This window comes from Aegilops tauschii, chromosome 7 (assembly GCF_002575655.3).
Source record: "Aegilops tauschii subsp. strangulata cultivar AL8/78 chromosome 7, Aet v6.0, whole genome shotgun sequence".
NCBI classification, from domain to species: Eukaryota; Viridiplantae; Streptophyta; class Magnoliopsida; order Poales; family Poaceae; genus Aegilops; species Aegilops tauschii.
Window position 1 is genome coordinate 372,970,771 of NC_053041.3, and position 20,575 is coordinate 372,991,345.

The window sequence follows — 20,575 nt, forward strand, 5'->3', positions numbered from 1 at the left end:
GAATAAGCTATTTGATCTATCACTGATTGATCGGATCATGCCAGATATTGTCTTCTTTCTCCAGGCAGAGTGGTTTCGGGGGGCTGGTTTTAAGCTTTCCAATACTCCTTTTATCTCCTCTTTGTCCTATACACACATGAATGAAGAAATGAAAAATATATGGATTTGGAGGAAGCAATGATATTGGTATGTTAAATAACGACACAGTAAAGTTTCACGTCCCCCTCTCTCGCTCTCGCTCTCTCTCCCCCTCCCTCTCTCTCCCTCCCTCTCAATCTTTATAGTAAGCACCTCCGCCTTATACCCAAGGGCGATGTGCCTGTCACCATCCCATTGCTCCTTTCACTTCTTCCTCATCACGCATCACATAGTCCTCACAAGACAACAACGAAGCATTCACTCGTCAAGCCAATATGGAGTGCATTATCAAGCGTAGCTTTACTATTGATAGAAACAAGAGGAAGATGGTATACATGCCATTTATAGGATCCAAATGATACAATAATTATCATAAGTTGTTGTCTCCGTTAATATTCTTTCATGAAACATACTCTCTCCGTCCGGAATTATTGTAGGAGAAATGGATGTATCTAGACATATTTTAGTTCTAGATACATCCATTTTTGTCCATTTCTGTGACAAGTATTTCCATATGGAAGGTACAAAATACTTTGCATCTTTGGAACTCAACAGCTAATTAGCCAACGACGCCTATGGATCTCAGGCTTGATTCATCTGAAGACTGCATCCAAACTCACATTCTTGTTAAAAAATAGAATTGAGCTCCCATAGATTAGAAGTGGCTCTAGATGTTCGGATCACCATTGAGTTTTTCTTTCTATGTCGGCTGGAAAGGGCGACAGCCATATGAGATTGAAGAGTTCTTGAGATCAATAAGCTACCTAATTAAATCCACCTTAGCAGCTAACAGACGCACCCAAGAAACTTGAAATATATTTCTTTGCCACAGGGCAAGATAATGGACTCGGGCTCACAGGAAAAGATGGCATTGTGTATTTTTCTAATTATACCGCATTGTGTATGACAATGCGGAATAAGCTATTTGATCTATCACTGATTGATCGGATCATGCCAGATATTGTCTTCTTTCTCCAGGCAGAGTGGTTTCGGGGGGCTGGTTTTAAGCTTTCCAATACTCCTTTTATCTCCTCTTTGTCCTATACACACATGAATGAAGAAATGAAAAATATATGGATTTGGAGGAAGCAATGATATTGGTATGTTAAATAACGACACAGTAAAGTTTCACGTGCCTTAGATTGAAAAACAACATAAAGCCTCGAATAGCCCATATGTTCGCATATTGTGAAAAGAGGCACCCTCATGCTTGCATTACCTCATAGCATTGTTTTTATACTCATTCAGACAGATGGTTGCAATAACCGACCAAAAAGATCCAAATTTTTCCTGAAACATAATAGAAACATTGTCCGCTTTCTGATCTTTACCTGGAAAACAAATCTGAAATGTCATTTTAAATAGGGTCACCTACATCATTTTCTAATGAATATATGGGCGGCTCGTCCGCTTAAAATGTATAGAAATTCTAGAGAAAAACCAAGCATCTGTACCTGAAGGTGTGTACGAATCTTAGAAAGTTTTCAAGTTCGTGTACTTGGAGATGGTCGTTGGTATGGTAGACTGTCAGGCCATCCAAGTTCATCAGCTTCAGAACCCCCTTTTATGTCACATCTGCAAGTGTTGGATGCCATGATAAAAGCAATGACATTCTGGTTGTTGGTCGCCCACTGAATGTTTTCACTGTAGCAATGCATCCTTTAATCTTTCGCACGCTGGCTGCTTCCATATTTGGAGCTGGTAAAATGATTAAAAAGGGACTGTTATTCACAATAGAAGTAAGTCCATATAAATAACTAAAGAATAGAGTACTATTTCTTTTATTTAAGATATATAATGTCCAGGTTGTTAGTGGTTGAAATCATGCATTGCACAAGATACCTGTTCAAGTATTTGTTCGAATCGACAATTAAGCAGGTCTGAAGACAAGTTTACCTCTCACATCTACCAACATAGGCTGCCAAACAAGGAACCAATAGATATGAAACATCAAGATGCCGGATTTATTCATCTCCAGACTGATTTTTTCTAGCTCATTTGCTGCTTCTTTATTGTACCAGATCAGTTGCTGATTAGATAATATAATCTTCATCAACCTTCTTTTGTAACACCTAGAAACAACATGCATGTCTAGATGAATGTCCTAAAACGAAAACAAATGCTCCAAGCAAGTCTTGGGTGCAGACCTGATTTTATATGTACATATACGAAACAACGGCAAGCGGGTGAATATTGCAAGAAAGCTCAGAATTCATTTATGTTATTTTCTTTCACTGGTTGGACATATATTAGTCTACCAATCTGCAGGAGAAAACACACATGAGTATATATACTAACAATGTATATCAAGCTCAAGGGAGGAAACCTAATATTAGACGCTGCCATTGCTCCCTTTTCAACTGTTTACAAGCTGAGGTCATATTTGGTAAATATATATTCCTACTTGTGTGTAACATCCAGGTCCATTTTTGACCAATTATTGCAACGTAAACATTATTGAGTATACAAAGGGCCCTCTGACTACTTGAAACTACACAAGGGAGCCTAGTGACTATTTCAGTTGACGACCAATGACAGATCCAAATCATTGCTATGGATGTGCCTCATGCTCATGCCAACAAATTTGACTGACAGAACATTATTTTCAAACCTGCCCATTGTTCAAAACTGAGAGAGAAAGATAAAACACGTACCTCGTATCATCTACAATGAAGGTGCAACCCAAAAAGGAACAATCTGTAGGCATACAAAATGCCAGACCACTGATAATTAATCCAAATCATGCAACAATTAGTATTGGGATTTTGTTAAATATGGTTGGCTGATTTTGTTTAACAGGAAAAATGAAGTGATTATTAGATATCCATCCTCTCACATATCAGTGCACAATAGCATCGCCCATGGTCCCCTTTCTCCCTGTGCTTCTCCCTCCTCATGCACGATACGGAGAACAAACACCGCATCAATCTCGGGAAAAAAAGACGGTGTAAATGGGTAACTAACACGGCACATCACAGAGCCATAGACGTTGGAGGGGAGGAGGCTAAAGGGACGCAGGACTCAGATAATATTCTTAAAATCAGATGTACATCCCCGGGCAACAGAAGATCCCATCTCCCAATCACCGCGTTCTGTGCTAGGTTGATTCAACTCACCTTGCGGCGATCCCATCGGCAACGACGAACTCATCGGCGACACGTGGAGGTTTGCAGGGGCAGATGGCGTGCGTGGGCGGCAGCGGCGCATGGAGGCGAGGAGGGGCAGACCACGCGCGTGGGGCGGCGGCGTGGGTGGGTCGGCGGCACCTGGATGGCCGGGGCCGGGGTGGCGATGGAGGACCTCGGCTGCGGCGGCCCCACGGCGGCGGCGGCTCCTCTAACAACTCGGCGGCGGCTTCTCTGGCACCTCGGCGCCGGCAAAGGGATCCTCCACGTAGCGAATAGATCGGCGATGGCAGCTGGGGCGTGGTTCCCATCGCTGTAGCGATTAGATTGAGGGCAGCCTCCTCCGGTTTTTTGCTCGTGGGAGGGGGCCTGGATCTCTTGTTCCTGCGAGGGGGCTCGCTCCCGCTTCGTCCGGTTTTTTCCGTTCGTTCTTCTTCCAATTTTTGGCAAAGGTTTTTTGGCACAGATGGGATGATGACGAAAAAAACGGTGGTTGGAGGATGACGAAAATAAACCAGCAAAAATAAACCGCGCGGACTATTCACCAACTGCTCCATTAGGAGTAGAGATACACGAGGTGGTACTAATTGGAGGAACCACGCGGGTGCAACGAACGATCGCACCTGCTCCCTTCCCCGCCAAACTCCCTGGGCCACATCCAGGGCTAATGGCCTGTTCCTGAGAGCATAAAAAAAAAATGGGTAACAGAAACAAACGTGACTTTTTTTCATCCCTTCGTCTTGATCTTTCCCCGTACGGTTCGACCAGCAATAATCCCACATCATGAATTTACGCTCAATCTAACCAGTTCATATAGGTACAAACTAATGATTTCAACAAGGAACCAAACTATAAACCTCAAACAGAGGTCAGGAGGATGAGGCGTACACGAATCGACCAAAGAAAGGAACGGTGGCAAAAACAATGCCGCAAGGTCTCGTAAAACCAGAGGAGGAGGAGGGATTTGGACGCGCGGGGTGCTGTGCGGAGGAGGCAGTCGTCGCGGCTTGAACACGAGCTCCTGGCGGCGGGTCACGGCGCCGGCGGGACTTGGGACTCCGGCGGTTGGCGAGCGGGTGAGTGAAGGCCGGGAACGGGCGGATCCCGCCCTGGAGAACCAGATCCGGTGGGTAGCGTGAGGCAGAGGCGTCCATGGCGGCGGGCTCCTGCTGAGAGAAAAGTGGGGGGGGGGGGGGGGGGGGGGGGGGCGTGCTCATCTGCTTGGCTTCCCGGTGGCGGCGGTCACCTGCGGTGCGGAGGAAGGTGAGGGTTGAGGCCGGCGTGGGGGGCAGCGCTGGAGGGAGACGATGGGATCGATGGATAGCGGGAGTAGGTTGGGCCCGATGGTGTTGGGCTGCGCTGGCCGATGGGCTTCCCTCTCTTCCTTTTCAATTAAACAGAAACTTTTGCGTAAGAAAAGAAATACAAGGCTAGAGAAGGGATTTAGACAAAGATAGAGATATTTCTCCCGGGTCATAGAAATAATCAACATATATTCAATTTCATCTTTGTCTAGCACTCCGCTCGGATGAGCCGGCCGAGTAGAAGAGGAGAGCAGGCGTTGGAGAGTCTGGAGTGCTAGGAGAGGGCAAAGGAAACAAAAAGGTAGTTTTTGTCAATCTGATACAATATGGTCAAATGAGGACATGATAGATGGAGCGCTAGCAGCCGAGGGGAGACGAATGGATAAGCTTTCAAGTAGGGCAGTGCTTCTTAACACATGTCATTCAGAATGCATTCCTAAGGAGTACAACGTAAGTGTGGGGTATGATACATACATACTCTTCCTCATTCCGGTTTGTTTACTCTATCTCATTATCCTTTTTGTTTGTAACTCCTACTTTTATTTCTTTCACTCATCTGTTTAGATTATAAGATGCACTAAAATTTGCATGCAAGGATTAAAAGAATGACCATGCAACATTCCTAATCATTCAGGGGGGACCACATCCATTCACCATGGTTAATGGAGACTAAAACATGATATGTATTTCTTCTAGACCTCGGCATGCACCTACCTGCCCCCAAGGATGTTGTCAAGCCACCGATAGGCATTTTGCTGGACACATTTATTTTTTCCGTTGCAACGCACGGACATGTGTGCTAGGATGTTAAAGACTTGCATCATATCATTATTCTTGAACCATGTGTTGCTCGTGGTGTTTATCTGATGCGATGTACTTATACTGTCTCTCTGGACTGCTACTTAGCTTGGTTTCCCAAGTGAAAGCAAGTCTTCATGCAGTTGCAGTCCTTTTGACATGAAAGAGTAGTGTTACAAATCCTTCACGCTACTATTGAATACTCCTACTGCCACACATGTTTATCAGCTGCATGTTTCTATTTGTAAAATTCCATGTTGAAAAGGAGTTCTATTGCAGGTATGCCTTGCTTATTTTGTGGGATTTTAATTTATATAAGGACAACCCAAAAAAGCTATAAAGGAGAAGAGAGAAGACAGTATGACACACATCTTCAAGAGGCAGAGCAGGCTCAGCCAATGTTTGTGTATCTAGACATCAGTTTGAAAGTTTTGGACACATTGAAAAACCTGACAAAGGACACACATGCGGTCTATTCGAACATTAATAATTTGAACTTAGTGATGGTATTTCTGGATAGGCATTGCTATTGCACTCGATGCCATATAATCAGAGCCCCCGCCGTGCCAACGGGAATTTACTATATGCATCACCGTGCCATCGTTTTTTTCTCTCCCGTTGCAACGCACGGGCTGCCTCCATTGCAAGGTTGTTGTCACATGTTTCTATAAATAGTGTGGATGCAACTTATACATGGTACATCTTTCATGTAAACGATTTTTGACTCTTGGCATGGAGCCAAATTATGCAGAACTTGAAAACAAACCTTTAAGTAAGTTTACAAAATTTCTGCAAAAAATACTCACGTGCTTATGGATATATACTATATATCACTAGATTATTGATAAACAAATACGTTGTGATGCCAGCTAAACAATTTTTTTAAATGAACGGATTATGCTTGCCGCAACTATTACTCCTCTCGATTCGTTTGCTTGCTGCTGCAATTATTATTCTAGGTTAGTTTGCTTGCTGCTATTACTTCATATTTATTGAAGTTCAAGAATGAACAAATAACCTAAAGAATGAACTAACAATCAAGAAGTGGTTGTTCAGACAGATCAGTTTACTTAAAATCATACCCCATATGCTGATGAAATGAACCAATTTCTCGAGCGTTGTCCAACGACATGGTTCCTTGATCTGGCAGATTCATAGAAACCATCGTTTTCTCCCGTTGCAACGCACTGTCATTTGTGCTAGTCTCTCCCTAATAATAAAGCACGGATCGACTTTGTCGGGTTCACCGTCACAATACGCTTTCTTCTCATGTTATAATACGCTTTTACAATTTGTATGGACAAAATCGTAATAAAAACGATATAAACGAGGTGGTACTAATTTGGGGTACGCACTAAAGATTTAATTCTTTCACTCACGGGCACGCTTGGGCCGTTACTTTCTATTGGGCCTGGGTTGGCGCACAAGATAAGGAGGTTTGCGCTCTGCGCGACAGAGTCGCTCCCGTGTCGTGAGGGGGGCGCCGGCAGGAGGCCCCACGGCGGCGGTGAGCCGCGGAGGAGAAGGAGCGCCGGGGAGGGGTACTCTCCCGTGCTCCCATTCTCCCCCCGTCTCGCTCTGCCAAGTAAGGAAGGGCATGTCCCTGCGAGCGGCCGCGACGAGGCTCGCGTCCTCCAGCCTCCGCCGCCGCCACGGCCACCTCCTGCCGGCAGCCGCCACCATCTTCAGTACACCCCCCCTTCCTCGCCGTCCCCTCTCTCGTGGCCTGCTTGCCGCTCATCGTCCGTCGCATTCCTCGTCAGGATTCAAGCAGGTGCGCGAGGACGAGAAGAGCAAGCTGGTTGGAAACGGAGAAGATGTTCAGGCGCGGCGCGGCGTTCGGAGCAGCAGAGGTTCAGGCACCGCGCGGCGGGCGGAGCAGGAGAGGTTCAAGGGAGGTGCCAGCGGAGCAGGAGAGGTTCATGGGCGGTGGACTAGGAGAGGTTCATCGCCGGTGCCCTTGTCGCCGGACGGCCATCCTTGCTGCGCTTGATGGAGGACAGAAGGGGGAACATTTTCTGGTGGGTATGCCGGCCGCGGGCGCGCTTCGCTGTGACATGTCCGCCGCCGCCAATCCTCTCCGGCCTCCTCCGTATCCTTCTCAATCTCGGACGAGCTATTCCCGTGTCGTGATTTGGATGGACAATAGGAGGCCGTGTCCTTCTCCAACACCAAGCAATGGAGTGCCCGACCCGGATTTGATTTGCCTGGTATAAGAAGGAAGTGTCCTCGGCCGGAATCTCCATCAGGTTGCGTCCTTGGACCAGAAGCTCCATCAAATCCCGTCGAAATTGCAAGTTTCGTCGAAACGTCCAATGTCGCCGCCGAGTTCGCCGGAGGAAGAAACGTCGAGTTCGCCGAAGGAACAAGAACGTCCGTCCAACCGTCCAATGTCGTTTTCGGCGGCTACACCAGAGGTATATATCCCCTTGATATTCATTGGATGCAATTCCTTGTTTTAGGTGTTGTTTCTGTCCCCTGCCTCTGACTATGCTAGCAGCTTATTTTTTCTTCTTTTTATTAGATATTCAGTTATATGGGCAAGGCATGTGAATGAACCAATTCGTGTTGAGCCTCTAAGTTGTGATTCTTTCAATGCCCTTTTCCTAAATATTTGTCGACTGCACACTAAATATTCAGGCTATACCTGTTTATGGCGTAATAAGCAATGATGGATCATATTTATTATCCATAATAAGAAATGATGGATCATGTTTATTATCCAAATTCTACTCTATTTTCTTTTTAGTGGCAAAATTTGCATTACTATGCCCTGATCTTCCTCCTAGCCAAATTTATGATTGTATTATATTGTATCTGTCAACTTCGCAGCAGTCGTTTCCTTTGACCTCACCGCCATCATCTCCGCCGACTTCGCCGCAAGACAATCTACCATCGCCTCCGCTGACTTTGCCGGAAGACCATCAACTGTCGCCTAGACCTACTTTGGTTCAGGTACTTTTGAAGCATCTGATGGGACTCATATGTTTGTCAAATCATCAGTGTACTGTAGCAAATATAGCTGTTGCCGACAGTAGACTATATTTCATTGACAATCAACACATCATGCACTCCTACATAGATGGATTATGTTTGTACTTGACAGAAGCAAAGTAAATTCGTAAGGACATAGGTGACCAGAACAAAAGTAGTTCACAAATAAGTGATGGATGGGTCTCAATTGTTTTCAAGAGGGCATTATGTTTACGAAAAATTGCTGCTCACTGTATTTTAACAACTAGAAAAATGCAGTTCTGTTTGAGAAAGTAAATGTAGGATTTTTTTTAGGTTCTGCGCTGAGTCTGCGGGTCTCACAAAGATGTAGGATAAATAAAATGTCAATAAAATGGTGCTCCTGAATTTGTGGTTTAGATATGTGCAGCAGGTTACTATTCAACTGAACCTGTCAACTCTCCAAGTGATTTTCTATGCCCTTTTCCTAAATATGATTCGCAAATGATTCTTTCTATGCCCTTTTCCTAAATATTTGACGAGTGCACACTAAATATTCAGGCTATACCTGTTTATGGCGTAATAAGCAATGATGGATCCTGTTTATTATCCATAATAAGAAATGATGGATCATGTTTATTATCCAAATTCTACTCTATTCTCTTTTTGGCCTCCCAGTGGGTCAATGTTATGATAAGCATTCTCCTTGCGGTAATGAGCCATTTTAATGACATTATGCTATGCTATTTAAGGCTCAAGCAAGGGAAATCTTGACTGGACTATCATGGCCACAGAAATCATATGTGGAGAGTGCTATTTTCATCTTCATATTTTAATCTCACCAATGCAACATAGCTCAGTTCTTATCAGAACAATTGAGAGAATGATGAATACAGCCTTTTTAGTTGATGGCACTGTTTGTATTATTTCTGTTAACACTGAAGTGTGGCATCTCTTTGATGGTTTAGTAGAATTAAGTGTCTGCTGTCACTTGATGTTCAGAATTGCCCTGCCATTCATGCAATAAATAAAAAAGTGATTTGGCCTGGTTTTCATGTCTCTGATGTGTATGCACGTGCAGGTGCCAAAGGCATCCAATCCAACTCAGGTGGAGGCCAAGGAGGTTCAGCTCTCGGACATTGCACCAATAATGCTGGATGATACCGACGTGAAGACTGTACGTTTCATATATTCAGACTGGGAGCTATGGTGTACTACCTCTGTTTCAACTGATCTAACGGTTGGAGGTTTACATTTTATTTTTGTTCTGACTGCAGAAAATAGATGACATCGCTGAACTGGACATTGCAGAGGATTTTGATAACCGGCCTTCCAAAAAGGCAAAAATTTCTGAATCACGTGTACTGGAACCATCACCTATGTCACCAACTATGAAAACATCTTCTCCAGGTTCAGAGTGTTTTGAATCGTTTGTGCCGGAATCAGATAATCAGATGAATCATGATACACTACCATCACCTCCATCCCCATCTAGCTCGACAATATCTCCTGTTTTCCCATTGCATGATATTAAGGAACCAAATTCACATAAAGAGATCAAAGTTGATGAGACATATGATTATCTCCCACAAGGTATTTGCTTGATTTATCACGTGTGCTTTCGTATACAATATATTCTTAAATTATTTGATTTTCTGTAGACTATACATTGACCGACCATGATCTATGTGCTCATATAGCAATAGAATCATCTTTGAGAAAACAATTGCTGGTTCAGATAGATGGAAGTTCTGTCTTGCAACATCAATTGATGTGCCTGCTAGATGAGAAAGAGTGGGTAAATGATGATGTAAGTACCCTTACTCAAACAGTAAAGAGTTTCTAATCACTAATATCAATTAGTAATGTATTTTTTTAATTCTTAATTATAGGTGATCAATGCATATATATGTTGTATAAAGGACCAAATACATCTCCAGAATGATAATAAAGTATATTTTGAGAGTCCATTTGTTACCTCACTATTTAAACGAGATGGCACCATTGGAATACAAGAAGGTAGTGCCTTCATGACAGAGATTGTCCTCGAATATATGCGGCATGACATGGTAATCTCCATATTCATAATTTACATGTTCTAGGTTTCATGCATTTTCATTTACTATTTTCCTAATTATCTTTATTACAGATTAAACTTCCAATAAATGCCAATAACACACATTGGTATTTAGTTGTTGTGAATACAAAAAAATGTGAGGTTCAAGTTCTAGACTCATTGTGCTGGAATTCTGACAGAGATGATCTTGCTAATACGGTTAGTTACAACACGATTTTTAATATACTTAGATAATGTGTATCATTTCTTCTTACCACTATTTTATTTTTAGCTACGAGGAATACAATTTCATTTGGACCTTCTTAAAAGTCAAAAGTTGGTAAGCGACGATTGGAAAGACGTTGATCTTACTGAATGGAAGATCACAGAACAATTACAAAAGGCAATTCAAAAAGATAGTTCTTCATGTGGTTTATTTATGGTTAAATTTATGGAATATTTCACCGGATGTGCACTATCCTACCCAATTACACAGGTATATATCTTTTTTTAATAAAAAGTATGTTACTTTTACAAAAAGTACTTTTTAAATATACTAATAATTGTTCGTGTTGCACAGGAAATGATTACTTCTTTTAGGTTTAAGTTAGCCAGCATACTATTATGTTGGAAAACAAACACTGCAGCAATGACTACAATCGTTGAAGAAAGTGACGATGACAGCAAGGGAGATCCTGATGATGTTCAAATATTGGAAAGTTTAGATGATATAAAAAAACAAAAACAAAAATCCCATTATATGTTGAAAATAAATACAGATCACTAATATCAATTCTTTCTAATATGACCTTACATGAGTTAATAGCTGGACTCTATAGCTTCATTAAATCAATTAATTACACCGAGATTTTAGAGTAAGTCATTTTAAATTAGTATTGCAATTGTATAGTATCTGAATTGTTTTATTAATGGTTTATTTTCTTAATTTGTATCATTATCAGGAAAGTATGGATCCGAAGTTCAAAACCATATCCAATTAGCTTGTCTCTCAGAAAACTACAAGGATTGCTAAAGGATGATTTACCCATGGACCGTGATTGCTTTAATTTGATCGTACGGAAGATTATGTTGGATGACATCCAAACATCACAAAAAACAAAGCAACTGATAGCAAAGCATTATCTCGACATGAAATTTTGGGTATGTTTTTATATTCGTTATATTCTTTTTATATTCTAATTTTTTATCATCTTTCTAACCAATAATTTTATATACTAGATGACTACTGATTTTGGAAGGCACCCAGATTTTCGTAAAAAGTTAGATGTGGAGCAACTAGCAAATTCTGTTCGTAGTTGGCCTGGTATCAAATATAATGTTTCAACATGCAAATCGGTAAGAGCACTTTTGTATACTTTAGAGCAATTTTTTTATTGCATCTAATATGTAGCCTATTTCAGATCCATATTCCAGTACAATGCATTGATGAATTCATTCTATTCACATTGGATCAAGATACGAGAACAGTGTACATTTTGGACCCTACTCCTATTAATCCAATGTACCGATACAACCCACTCGCAAAATATGTGAAAAAAATTATATGGATTTCCGAACATTTACCGAAAGCAATGTCAAAAGCATGCCCTGGGTCTAGATGGAACGAGGATATTCTCTTATGGCATCATAGAATCCTAGATGATATTCCAGTTTACAACAGGTATTTTTCAGAAGATGAATACTAGATACTGATTATTTGTTGATTTGAGTATGTAGACAATATTAATAAAGTATATTTATATTCTTATATAAGGGAACTGTCTGGTTATCTTGTTCCCCTATTCATGTCCACATGGGAAGACGAAAGACCACATTTGCCATTTTTAAAGGTAAATATTGCAACCGTATAGATATTTGCTTTTATGATTATTATACATGTGATGCTGATGTCATTCTTTTACAAAAAAATGAATGAATAGGATTGATATGAACTCAGAAAACAAATTTTGGGCCAACTACTAACATTCAAGGACAATGAATGTGAAGATAACATGCCTGCTGGTGTACTGGACTTCATCAATTGTATTAGGAAAATCCAAAGTTAAACGGGTATGTCAAATAGTATCAATTCATCTCGAAATGTCAAATGACTCAAATATCTTATTCCAATATGCTAACCTTGTTTTCCTACCAATATGCTTGTGTAGGGAGCTCAATCGGTGGAAGGTAATTTGTCAGAGAGATTTCTTGCAGCCAACAGTTAATAGACAATGAGCAGGGAGACGATGAACATGTAGAGATGGATTTTTTTCCTTTGAGAAATTAATAGTAGATTTTGGTTTCTACTTAAGATATCCCTTACATGTATGTAGAAAACTTTTGAAGCTTGCCAGGATATACATTTTTGGGGGTTGCCAATTATAAGAGATGACGGATTGCTTCAAAATTCGATGTTTGTGGGTTCAGACATGACAATACTGTGGAAATCACAAATAGTACAGAATCGTGTACTCTGTTGATTAATAATTATTTTATAGTTTGTTTCTATTCGAAAATGCCAACTAGAGACCGAGCTCCACGGAGGCCTTTATTTGAAAACTTCTAAATCCAAACTTTTTAGTTTCAAAAAATTCTGAAAATAAATACACATATACGTAGATACATAATGCACATGTAACTTCTAAATCCAAACTTTTTAGTTTCAAAAAATTCTGAAAATAAATACACATATACCTAGATACATAATGTACATCTGTGCAAATTTTCAGGTCGAAATACATTAAAATGTGAGCTACACAAAAAAGACAAATCTATATGTACTGTACCAAAAAAATTGCTTTGTATTTCCCTCTAACGTCACTGTAGAGTGTACGTACATGTATGGTGTTGATGAAAAAATTAACGTTTGGATTGGTATATTTACTTAATTCTCAAGAGCTAAACGAGAATATATTCATAAAAACACGTAATTTAAACAGGCTACAGAGTTTAGCAGGCTTGACCTAACTTTGGCTAGAGAAAAAAAAACCACATAATTTTGGTTCAAATCCTGAGTCTTCAGTCACACAGGAAAAAAAAATCAACTAATGACTTTTATTGAGTTGAACTTTGCCAGGAGCATTTGATATATATATATATATATATATATATATATATATATATATATATATATATATATATATATATATATATATATGTTTCATGGTCTGTTCAACTTGCTTTGTATTTCCCTCTAACGTCACTGTAGAGTGTACGTACATGTATGGTGTTGATGAAAAAACAACGTTTTGGATTAGTATATACTTAATTCTCAATAGCTAAACAATAATATATTCATAAAAACACGTAATTTAAGCAGGAGAACACAAAGTACCGTCCAATTTTCAAAAGAAATAAACCACGAAGATATTACACATCTGTATCTCTTCTTAGCCTCATTTGTCTAGGTATTGCTTAGAAAAAATACAACCGCAAAATATCTCGCTCTCCACAACAACAGCACTGTGCTGGCCGCACATGGAAAATTGAGAATAAACAAAACAAGACCCGAAGCTGAAAAGTGCAAGTTGAATAGCAGTCCGAATCCTACTGGGTGACATGGAAAGTGCAAGCCAGTGCAAGTCCGACTCATACTGGGTACATGAGTCCATGGAAAGTGAAAGCCCGACTCCTACTGAGTACAAGACTCCAGATCCTATTTATATACATACATGTACAATCCCCTTGATCCAATATATATCAAGCTTTCGGTCGATTCTTCTTAACAAGTCACCTTTCCACATCGACTTGCCGGTATCGCCGCTGACGTCAAAAACAACGAGCCAGGTATGTACAAATCAATTTAGAATCAGCAATGACCTCCTCATGCTTCTAAGGACAACCATAGGCGTATATGGCCCTCTGCCCCTGTCCTGCTATTGCAATTTCATTAGAATAAAACAATTAATCGTACAGTCTTAGAGTGATTACATGCTGATCAGCGAAGGAGTACAATCGATATAACTCAAAATTACTGAGAATATGCATGTCCTACTACTGCATGTTGGGTAACTCTTGTAAATACATGGATCAGGTCATGGATTTTATATATTCCTAAATATATCTACATCATCATATAGATATGGGAAAGTGAACAGTCGGTTTCACAATATTAGGGCCATGTTCGGTAGTCGCCCGCTCCCGGAATGTGCAGAGCGGGGGAAGTGCACCTCCGCCGTTTTGAAGTGCAGCTCCACCAACTCTGCTACCGGAGTTGTGGAGCGGAGTGGTACCGAACAGGGCCTAGATATCCAGTCCATGAAGGCTCCAACTGCACGGATGCATATTTAGAATACAGTTTATTACTTATAATAAATCCCTCTCATATCTAATCCAAGGCATGAACTACTTAATTTTGCTAACTGAAATGCAAATCAAATAATTCTCTTTTGAAGAAAATAATAGAAATGATAAGAAGCTTAAAATTTCCGCAGAAATCACCAAAAAGATATCACTAATATAATTCTAGAATGGACAGAACAACACAAAATAAGAAAGGACCAAGTACCCTTGACTCTCTGTAGCAGTTTTATTTCATGTAACTTGATAAATAATTCTTTCCACCATTTTCTAGAGCTCAAGACCTGTGGTGATACATATATAAAGGCTAGCTAGCTTTGTACTTTGATGCAGGCAAGCCATGGATGCGAAGGAGAAAAGAAGAAAAAGAGATACAGAGCGATATGAACGGATGACCAATGAAGAAAGGCAGGAGAAATTGAAAAATGCTAAGGAACAAAAAAGAAAAGAGAGATCAAGAGCGGTATAAAGAGCGGAATGAACGCATGACCGATGAAGAAAGGCAGGACAAACTCAAAAAACGCCGTGAGGCCTATCATCAAAAGAAAGATTCAGGGAAGACAGCAGAACAGAAGGCAGCACATTGCACACATGAAAAACAAAAATATGCAAACTTGCAGCCAGTTCAAAAGAAAGCAAGAGTAGAACAAAGAAAAGCTCGCCGTCAAATGGAACGCAGCACACCATGCAAAGATTCACTTGCAATGGAAAACCCTGAGTATGTCGCAACCGAACAAGAGGTTAGTACTTCTACGTTGGCTGTAAAACACAGGGATCATGTGGCAGCAGGAAAAAGGTAAACATTGCTACACCATCGTAACGAACAATTCATGAGAAAACGGAGGCAAACTGGTTCCGTATCATCAAAAGAAGATGCATCCATGACGAAAAACACCGACGAAAACAAAGAACCTCTGGAGCAACCACAAGTCATGACTTACGGTAATAATCTCAAGTTTATATAATACTCAAACTCTAAGTAAATATAAACATGTATGTACAACTAACCATCTTTCCTGGACAGACATCCCCTCCTCAATGTTTCCAAGCATCAGAGAAACAGATGAACAAACACAACCATTATACAATGATGATCAAGGTAAAGTGGCTCTCTGGCCAGACATACCCTCCTCAATGCTTCCAGCAATCAAAGAAGTGGATGCACGAATAATATCATTCTGCAATGATAACCACGGTAAGGTTATAAATTACATACAAATACTTTTATATACAAACATTTTATGTTCATAACAATAAAAAATTATTACACAGATAATGATGGAATCATATATGAGCAAGAAGCAACCATTAAGGAAATAGATGCTGCAACAAGATCAATCTACAACGAGGATCATGGTAAGGCTATCAATTTCATATATGTTCTTACGCAATAAAAATAATATATATATATATATATATGCAAAACACAGGTAATGATGGAGTCATATTTGAAGAAGACACAGACGAAGATGAATACATGTTCACCGGTGAAGGTATGCTTAATACAATTAAAATAAATTTGCAACATTACAATACTACTTACCAAATTAAATATGTTGTATATCAAATCAGAGTGGGACAGAGAAGTGGAAATTGAAATCATAGAAGGCGAGGAAGACCTCAACCCTGATCCATATGATCTCATCTACAGCAACATACCAACAAGCACAAACATGCTCGAAAAAGAAGAAGATTGCGATTTCTGCCATGCAACCAAATTCAAGTATGAAAGTCCGGGATTATGCTGCAAAAAAGGACAGATAAGTCTAGCCAATCCAAATACACCACCGGAACTTATGAGGCTTTGGACAAGCAACGACTCTGAGCAAGACATTTTCGGCAAAATATAAGATTTTTCAATGGGCACTTCTCATTTACTACACTATACTGCCAGCTCGACAGAGATACAACAGACATGCGAACGGCCGGTATTTACACCTTTCGAGCACATGGTCAAATATATCACAACATACACTCATTTGGTAATAGTCACTCAGATCCAAAGCATCTAGAACTATACTTCTACGACGATGATCCAAGCTTAGAGCATCGATACCGCTGTTGCCGTGAGGAAATGTACGAGCAAGACAAGCATGTGATGGCAATAATAACAGACATACTACACGGTAACCCGTACTCTCAGCAGTTTAGGAGTTTGGGACAAGCCCAAAACCTTGAGGACTACAGACTGATCTTGAACCTTGACCAGAGATTGGACCAAAGAACATACAACGAGCCAATCAATTCGGAGGTAGCTGCAGTGTGGATTGAAGGAAATGAAAGAAGAGATACTTATGACAGAAATGTAATATTATCAGGGCTAGGGTGTGTGATATTCTCCGTTTTCAATACACGGGTCTTTTTTGTCAGCCTACTAATAAAGTAAGGTGCATTTCTCCGATTTTTTGATCTACTAACCCATATTAGTTTTTTTTTAACTATCTAAGGTGGTACTGATTTATTTACACACGCTCCTCCATATATCTATACAAAAATAATTATCCTTGGTAATGCACATATTCTTTTTGCTATGTATCATCATCTGGCCTCAGCCCACCAAACTCAGCCCAGGCAAAACCGGATCAACAAGGGTACCGAAGAGAAGGAAGCAAAGAAGAATTAACCCAGCGCAAAGGAAGCGAATGAAGCGAAGAAGCCCAAGCAACTGACCATGATTTACAAGTCATCGGGCTGACCTGCTTGCTCGACCGCGGCGGGCCATGCGGGGGGTGGGAGAGTAAAGGAAGGCACCAAGGGCGGCGGCGCTGGTGCTCCTCCGGCGACGCGCCGGACTCCCTCGAGACGAGCTAGCGGCTAGGAGCTCGGGCGCGACCGCGTCATTCCTGCCGGATAACACGAGGCGGCGGGCCATGCGGGGGGTGGGAGAGAAAAGGAAGGCACAGAGGGCGGCGGCGCTGGTGCTCCCTCTGGCGAGATGAGCTGGTGTCTGGGCATCCAGGCGCGAACGCGTCCTTCCCTGACGAAGGAACAGGAGGCGGCAAGCCATGCAGGAGAGAGGGAAGGCACCGGGGCGGCGCCGCTGGTGTTGCTTCTCCGGTGAGATGAGCTGGCGGCGGGGTTGGGGGTGCTCGGACGCACGAGCTCGGGCTCCCAGGTACATACCTTGCAGCGCCGAGGCTCGCAGGTACGCAATGCATCTCGCAGCACCGGCTCACATCGCTATGAGGGGATAAGCTTTGAAGTGGCAGCCGCTTGATAGGGCGATAGATAAATAGAACGTGGTTGCTCGCTTGAACTACACGTGACTGTACGTGGCGTCAACTGGACCCCACCGAGTGAGCATATATTTTTAAATTCTTTTATTTATCGTGGTTAGCTCTAGATTGTCTAATTTCGATCTCAAACGGCTGCGTACACGTCTTTATATTGAGTCTCTATTTGTACATGCATGCAACCATGTTTCTTACTTTGTTTTTGAATTGTAGATGGAGAGAGGGTAAACAAAGAGAAAAGATAATCCGGTGTGGACTATATCCTACGTGAATGGCTTCTCAGACATACACGGACATCCTCATATTCTCCTTATATTTGATGTGGACATGCCCATTTGCGACTGTCCGGTCATATGAGGACAAAGTGAGGATCCGGTTTGTTTTTTTCCTCTCTCTTTTCTCTGGACAGTGATCGGACTATACTTCCGGGCAAATGGGGAAGATTTGGGTGGTATGACACCATTACTAGATAATGCCGAATATGTCATGGCTTATTGAATTAGATATGTATGGTATTTATTTTCTCCCATTGCAACGCACGGGCATTTGTGCTATTTTTTTAATAATAAAGCACGGATTGACTTTGTCGGGTTCACCGTCACAATACGCTTTCTTCTTATGTCGTAATACGCTTTTACAATTCGTGTAGACAAAATCAAAATCCAAGGTGGTACTATTCCCCGAGAGTTCTAACAGTCGAGCTTTGGATGAAACCTCGTGTAGGTAATCGGCGGCCCAGTCGAGCTTTGGCTGAAACCTCGCGTACGTAATCGGGCCAGCCCATAACCAGGAAACAAGAACGTAAAAATAGCACGAAAAACAAAACCACACATGATGGGTTCGATCTCGCAACCTCACGCTAGGTAGCAGGGACGCCAACCACATGAGCTAGCTGTTGATTATGCTCAAATTGCAGCGCCCCAGTTAAAGTAGTTTAGCGACAGGTCTATTTATTTTTCTTAAATATTTTCAACAATTCTTGGAAACAAGTGTGGACGATTTTCCTTAAAATATTTGAATATGAATACGTTTTTAAAATCGTCAATAAATATCGAAAATTCGAACAAAATTTCGAAACCTGAACAAATAGAGTTCTGGTTCGATGGCCGGAGGGGGTGGGTGTAGGTGCTCTGGTGGTGCCTGTTATATAAATCGTCAATAAATATCGAAAATTCGAACAAAATTTCGAAACCTGAACAAATAGAGTTCTGGTTCGATGGCCGGAGGGGGTGGGTGTAGGTGCTCTGGTGGTGCCTGTTATATACGGATTGACTTTGTCGGGTTCACCGTCGCGTCCTTTTTGCAGAAAAGTCCCTGTAATTCTTAGGAATCAACCCACACTCAAATAAATAACGTTTGTGTGTTGTGTCCAGTTTTTTTTGTTCCGTCTGTTCATCTTGGTCTTTCTCGGTATGTTAAACTCCCCTCTCAACGTGGACTCTTAGTTGTAGTCCAACTCTTCATCCCACGTCTCCTCTAATTTCTCTCATAAATATCAGTTTAATACACATCTCCAAGGCACGGATCGCCGGCTGCAATAGCGACCGGCTCCCCATCTACGAGACCGGCCTTGACGACGTCGCCAAGCAGTGCCGCGGCCGCAGCCGCAACCTCTTCTTCAGCACCGACGTCGGCGAGGCGGACTTCGTCTCCGTCTCCGTCAACACCCCCCACCAAGAGCCGCGGCCTCGGCACCGGCAAGGCCGCGCGCCGATCCTGACCTACTAGGTGAGCGCACGCATGATCGTCGACATATCCCACTCCAACAAGATCATGGTCGAGAAGTTCACCGTGCCCGTCACCGTCAAGACCGCCAAAGCCATCGAGAAGATCCTCACTACCCACAACGGCCATGGCGTCCTGAACCAAATCCTGTCCAATCGGGAGGTTCCTCGCTGAGGGCACCGCCGTGAAGGTCCTCAAGGACGTCCATGGAGGCAGGCCGCAGGTCATCGGCATCAACGACTGCAAGAGCCGCTTCATCTACCGCGTCGTCTCCTCCATGTTCAACACCGTCGCCGTGAAGAAGGTGGCCATGCTAGGTTCGCCTTCAAGAAGGATACCGGTGACACCCGCGAGACACCGGTCATCGACATGTGCCTAGGTCTGCTTGGCGACAAGGCCGTCGTTAGCATCTACGACCCACAGGTGAGGCGTGACCTAGCCATGAACAAGTTTGACTGGGACCACGCGCACCCTCGCCACCTGCAGCCGGTGGGCCGTGGGCGAGCCCGCCGGGCAGCCCGTCACCGTCACGTTGGACACGTACGAGGCCGTCTGCGATGCGCACGCCGTCTGCATCCTGACCGAGTGGGATGAGTTCAGGAGCCTCGACTGCTGGCGCATGTACAACGTGATGCAGAAGCCGGCTTTCGTCTTCGCCGTCGCAGGATTCATCATCTATGCAATTGGCAAGCCGCTTGACCAAGCCCAGTGGCTCAAGGTCATGCCAGCCGTCGCCTGAGGCGATGCACACTGATAGCCGCGCGTCGACGAGCGTTCTTCTTACTAATTAATAACAACAAAAAGCATCGATGAATTTTAAGAGAAGTCTTATGTTATAAAAATCGAAAATCTCATAGATAGGAGGACTTATCTGTAGAACTTTTCTGTTTCCCCCGTCAAGCAGACAAGACAGAAGCATCCAAAGGAGTTATTAGTACGGAGGAG

The 20,575-nt window shown here is 42.3% G+C and overlaps 2 protein-coding genes and 1 pseudogene across 16 annotated transcripts; 2 read left to right on the top strand and 1 right to left on the bottom strand.

The window, feature by feature from the left end:
• Nucleotides 1-765: 765 nt before the first annotated feature.
• On the bottom strand, nt 766-4,876 carry LOC109755460 (uncharacterized). Of its 13 annotated transcripts, XR_012188929.1 has the most exons (7): nt 3,255-4,473; nt 2,793-2,835; nt 2,286-2,400; nt 2,035-2,210; nt 1,593-1,836; nt 1,275-1,469; nt 766-1,178 (listed from the first exon to the last, which is right to left on the bottom strand). XR_012188929.1 is itself a non-coding variant. In XM_073503361.1 (6 exons), the coding sequence occupies exons 2-4, from the start codon at nt 4,046-4,048 to the stop codon at nt 1,703-1,705; spliced, it is 1,104 nt and encodes a 367-aa protein (XP_073359462.1). In that variant the 5' UTR covers nt 4,049-4,429; nt 4,510-4,876; the 3' UTR covers nt 766-1,178; nt 1,275-1,469; nt 1,593-1,702. The 13 variants fall into 13 exon arrangements, 7 of the variants coding, with proteins under 7 accessions (XP_073359462.1, XP_040253065.1, XP_040253063.1 ...); XR_012188928.1 differs by lacking the exon at nt 2,793-2,835; XR_012188926.1 differs by having other exon boundaries at nt 2,286-2,835.
• Nucleotides 4,877-9,223: 4,347 nt separating this feature from the next.
• Nucleotides 9,224-12,863, top strand: LOC109755457 (uncharacterized). Of its 3 annotated transcripts, none has more exons than XM_073503365.1 (12): nt 9,224-9,494; nt 9,595-9,910; nt 9,979-10,111; nt 10,210-10,592; nt 10,666-10,869; nt 10,954-11,248; nt 11,336-11,534; nt 11,613-11,729; nt 11,795-12,054; nt 12,148-12,223; nt 12,365-12,443; nt 12,542-12,863. In XM_073503365.1, the coding sequence occupies exons 6-11, from the start codon at nt 11,178-11,180 to the stop codon at nt 12,437-12,439; spliced, it is 798 nt and encodes a 265-aa protein (XP_073359466.1). In that variant the 5' UTR covers nt 9,224-9,494; nt 9,595-9,910; nt 9,979-10,111; nt 10,210-10,592; nt 10,666-10,869; nt 10,954-11,177; the 3' UTR covers nt 12,440-12,443; nt 12,542-12,863. The 3 variants fall into 2 exon arrangements, with proteins under 3 accessions (XP_073359466.1, XP_073359467.1, XP_073359465.1); XM_073503364.1 differs by having other exon boundaries at nt 9,232-9,494; nt 9,979-10,127.
• A 6,993-nt stretch (nt 12,864-19,856) lies between these two features.
• LOC141028059 (UDP-glucose 6-dehydrogenase 2-like) lies at nt 19,857-20,369 on the top strand (annotated as a pseudogene).
• Nucleotides 20,370-20,575: the final 206 nt, after the last annotated feature.

What these genes read in the sequence shown, in the direction of transcription:
- LOC109755460 (XM_073503361.1), bottom strand. Translation starts at nt 4,048, where the DNA reads ATGATGTGGGATTATTGCTGGTCGAACCGTACGGGGAAAGATCAAGAC. An exon ending in GCCGATGGGATCGCCGCAAG is followed by an intron (nt 2,211 to 3,254) that starts GTGAGTTGAATC and finishes TGTTGTTTCTAG; the next exon opens with GTGTTACAAAAGAAGGTTGA. An exon ending in TATGTTGGTAGATGTGAGAG is followed by an intron (nt 1,837 to 2,034) that starts GTAAACTTGTCT and finishes TCATTTTACCAG; the next exon opens with CTCCAAATATGGAAGCAGCC.
- LOC109755457 (XM_073503365.1), top strand. Translation starts at nt 11,178, where the DNA reads ATGACCTTACATGAGTTAATAGCTGGACTCTATAGCTTCATTAAATCA. An exon ending in AATTACACCGAGATTTTAGA is followed by an intron (nt 11,249 to 11,335) that starts GTAAGTCATTTT and finishes TATCATTATCAG; the next exon opens with GAAAGTATGGATCCGAAGTT. An exon ending in ATCTCGACATGAAATTTTGG is followed by an intron (nt 11,535 to 11,612) that starts GTATGTTTTTAT and finishes TTTATATACTAG; the next exon opens with ATGACTACTGATTTTGGAAG.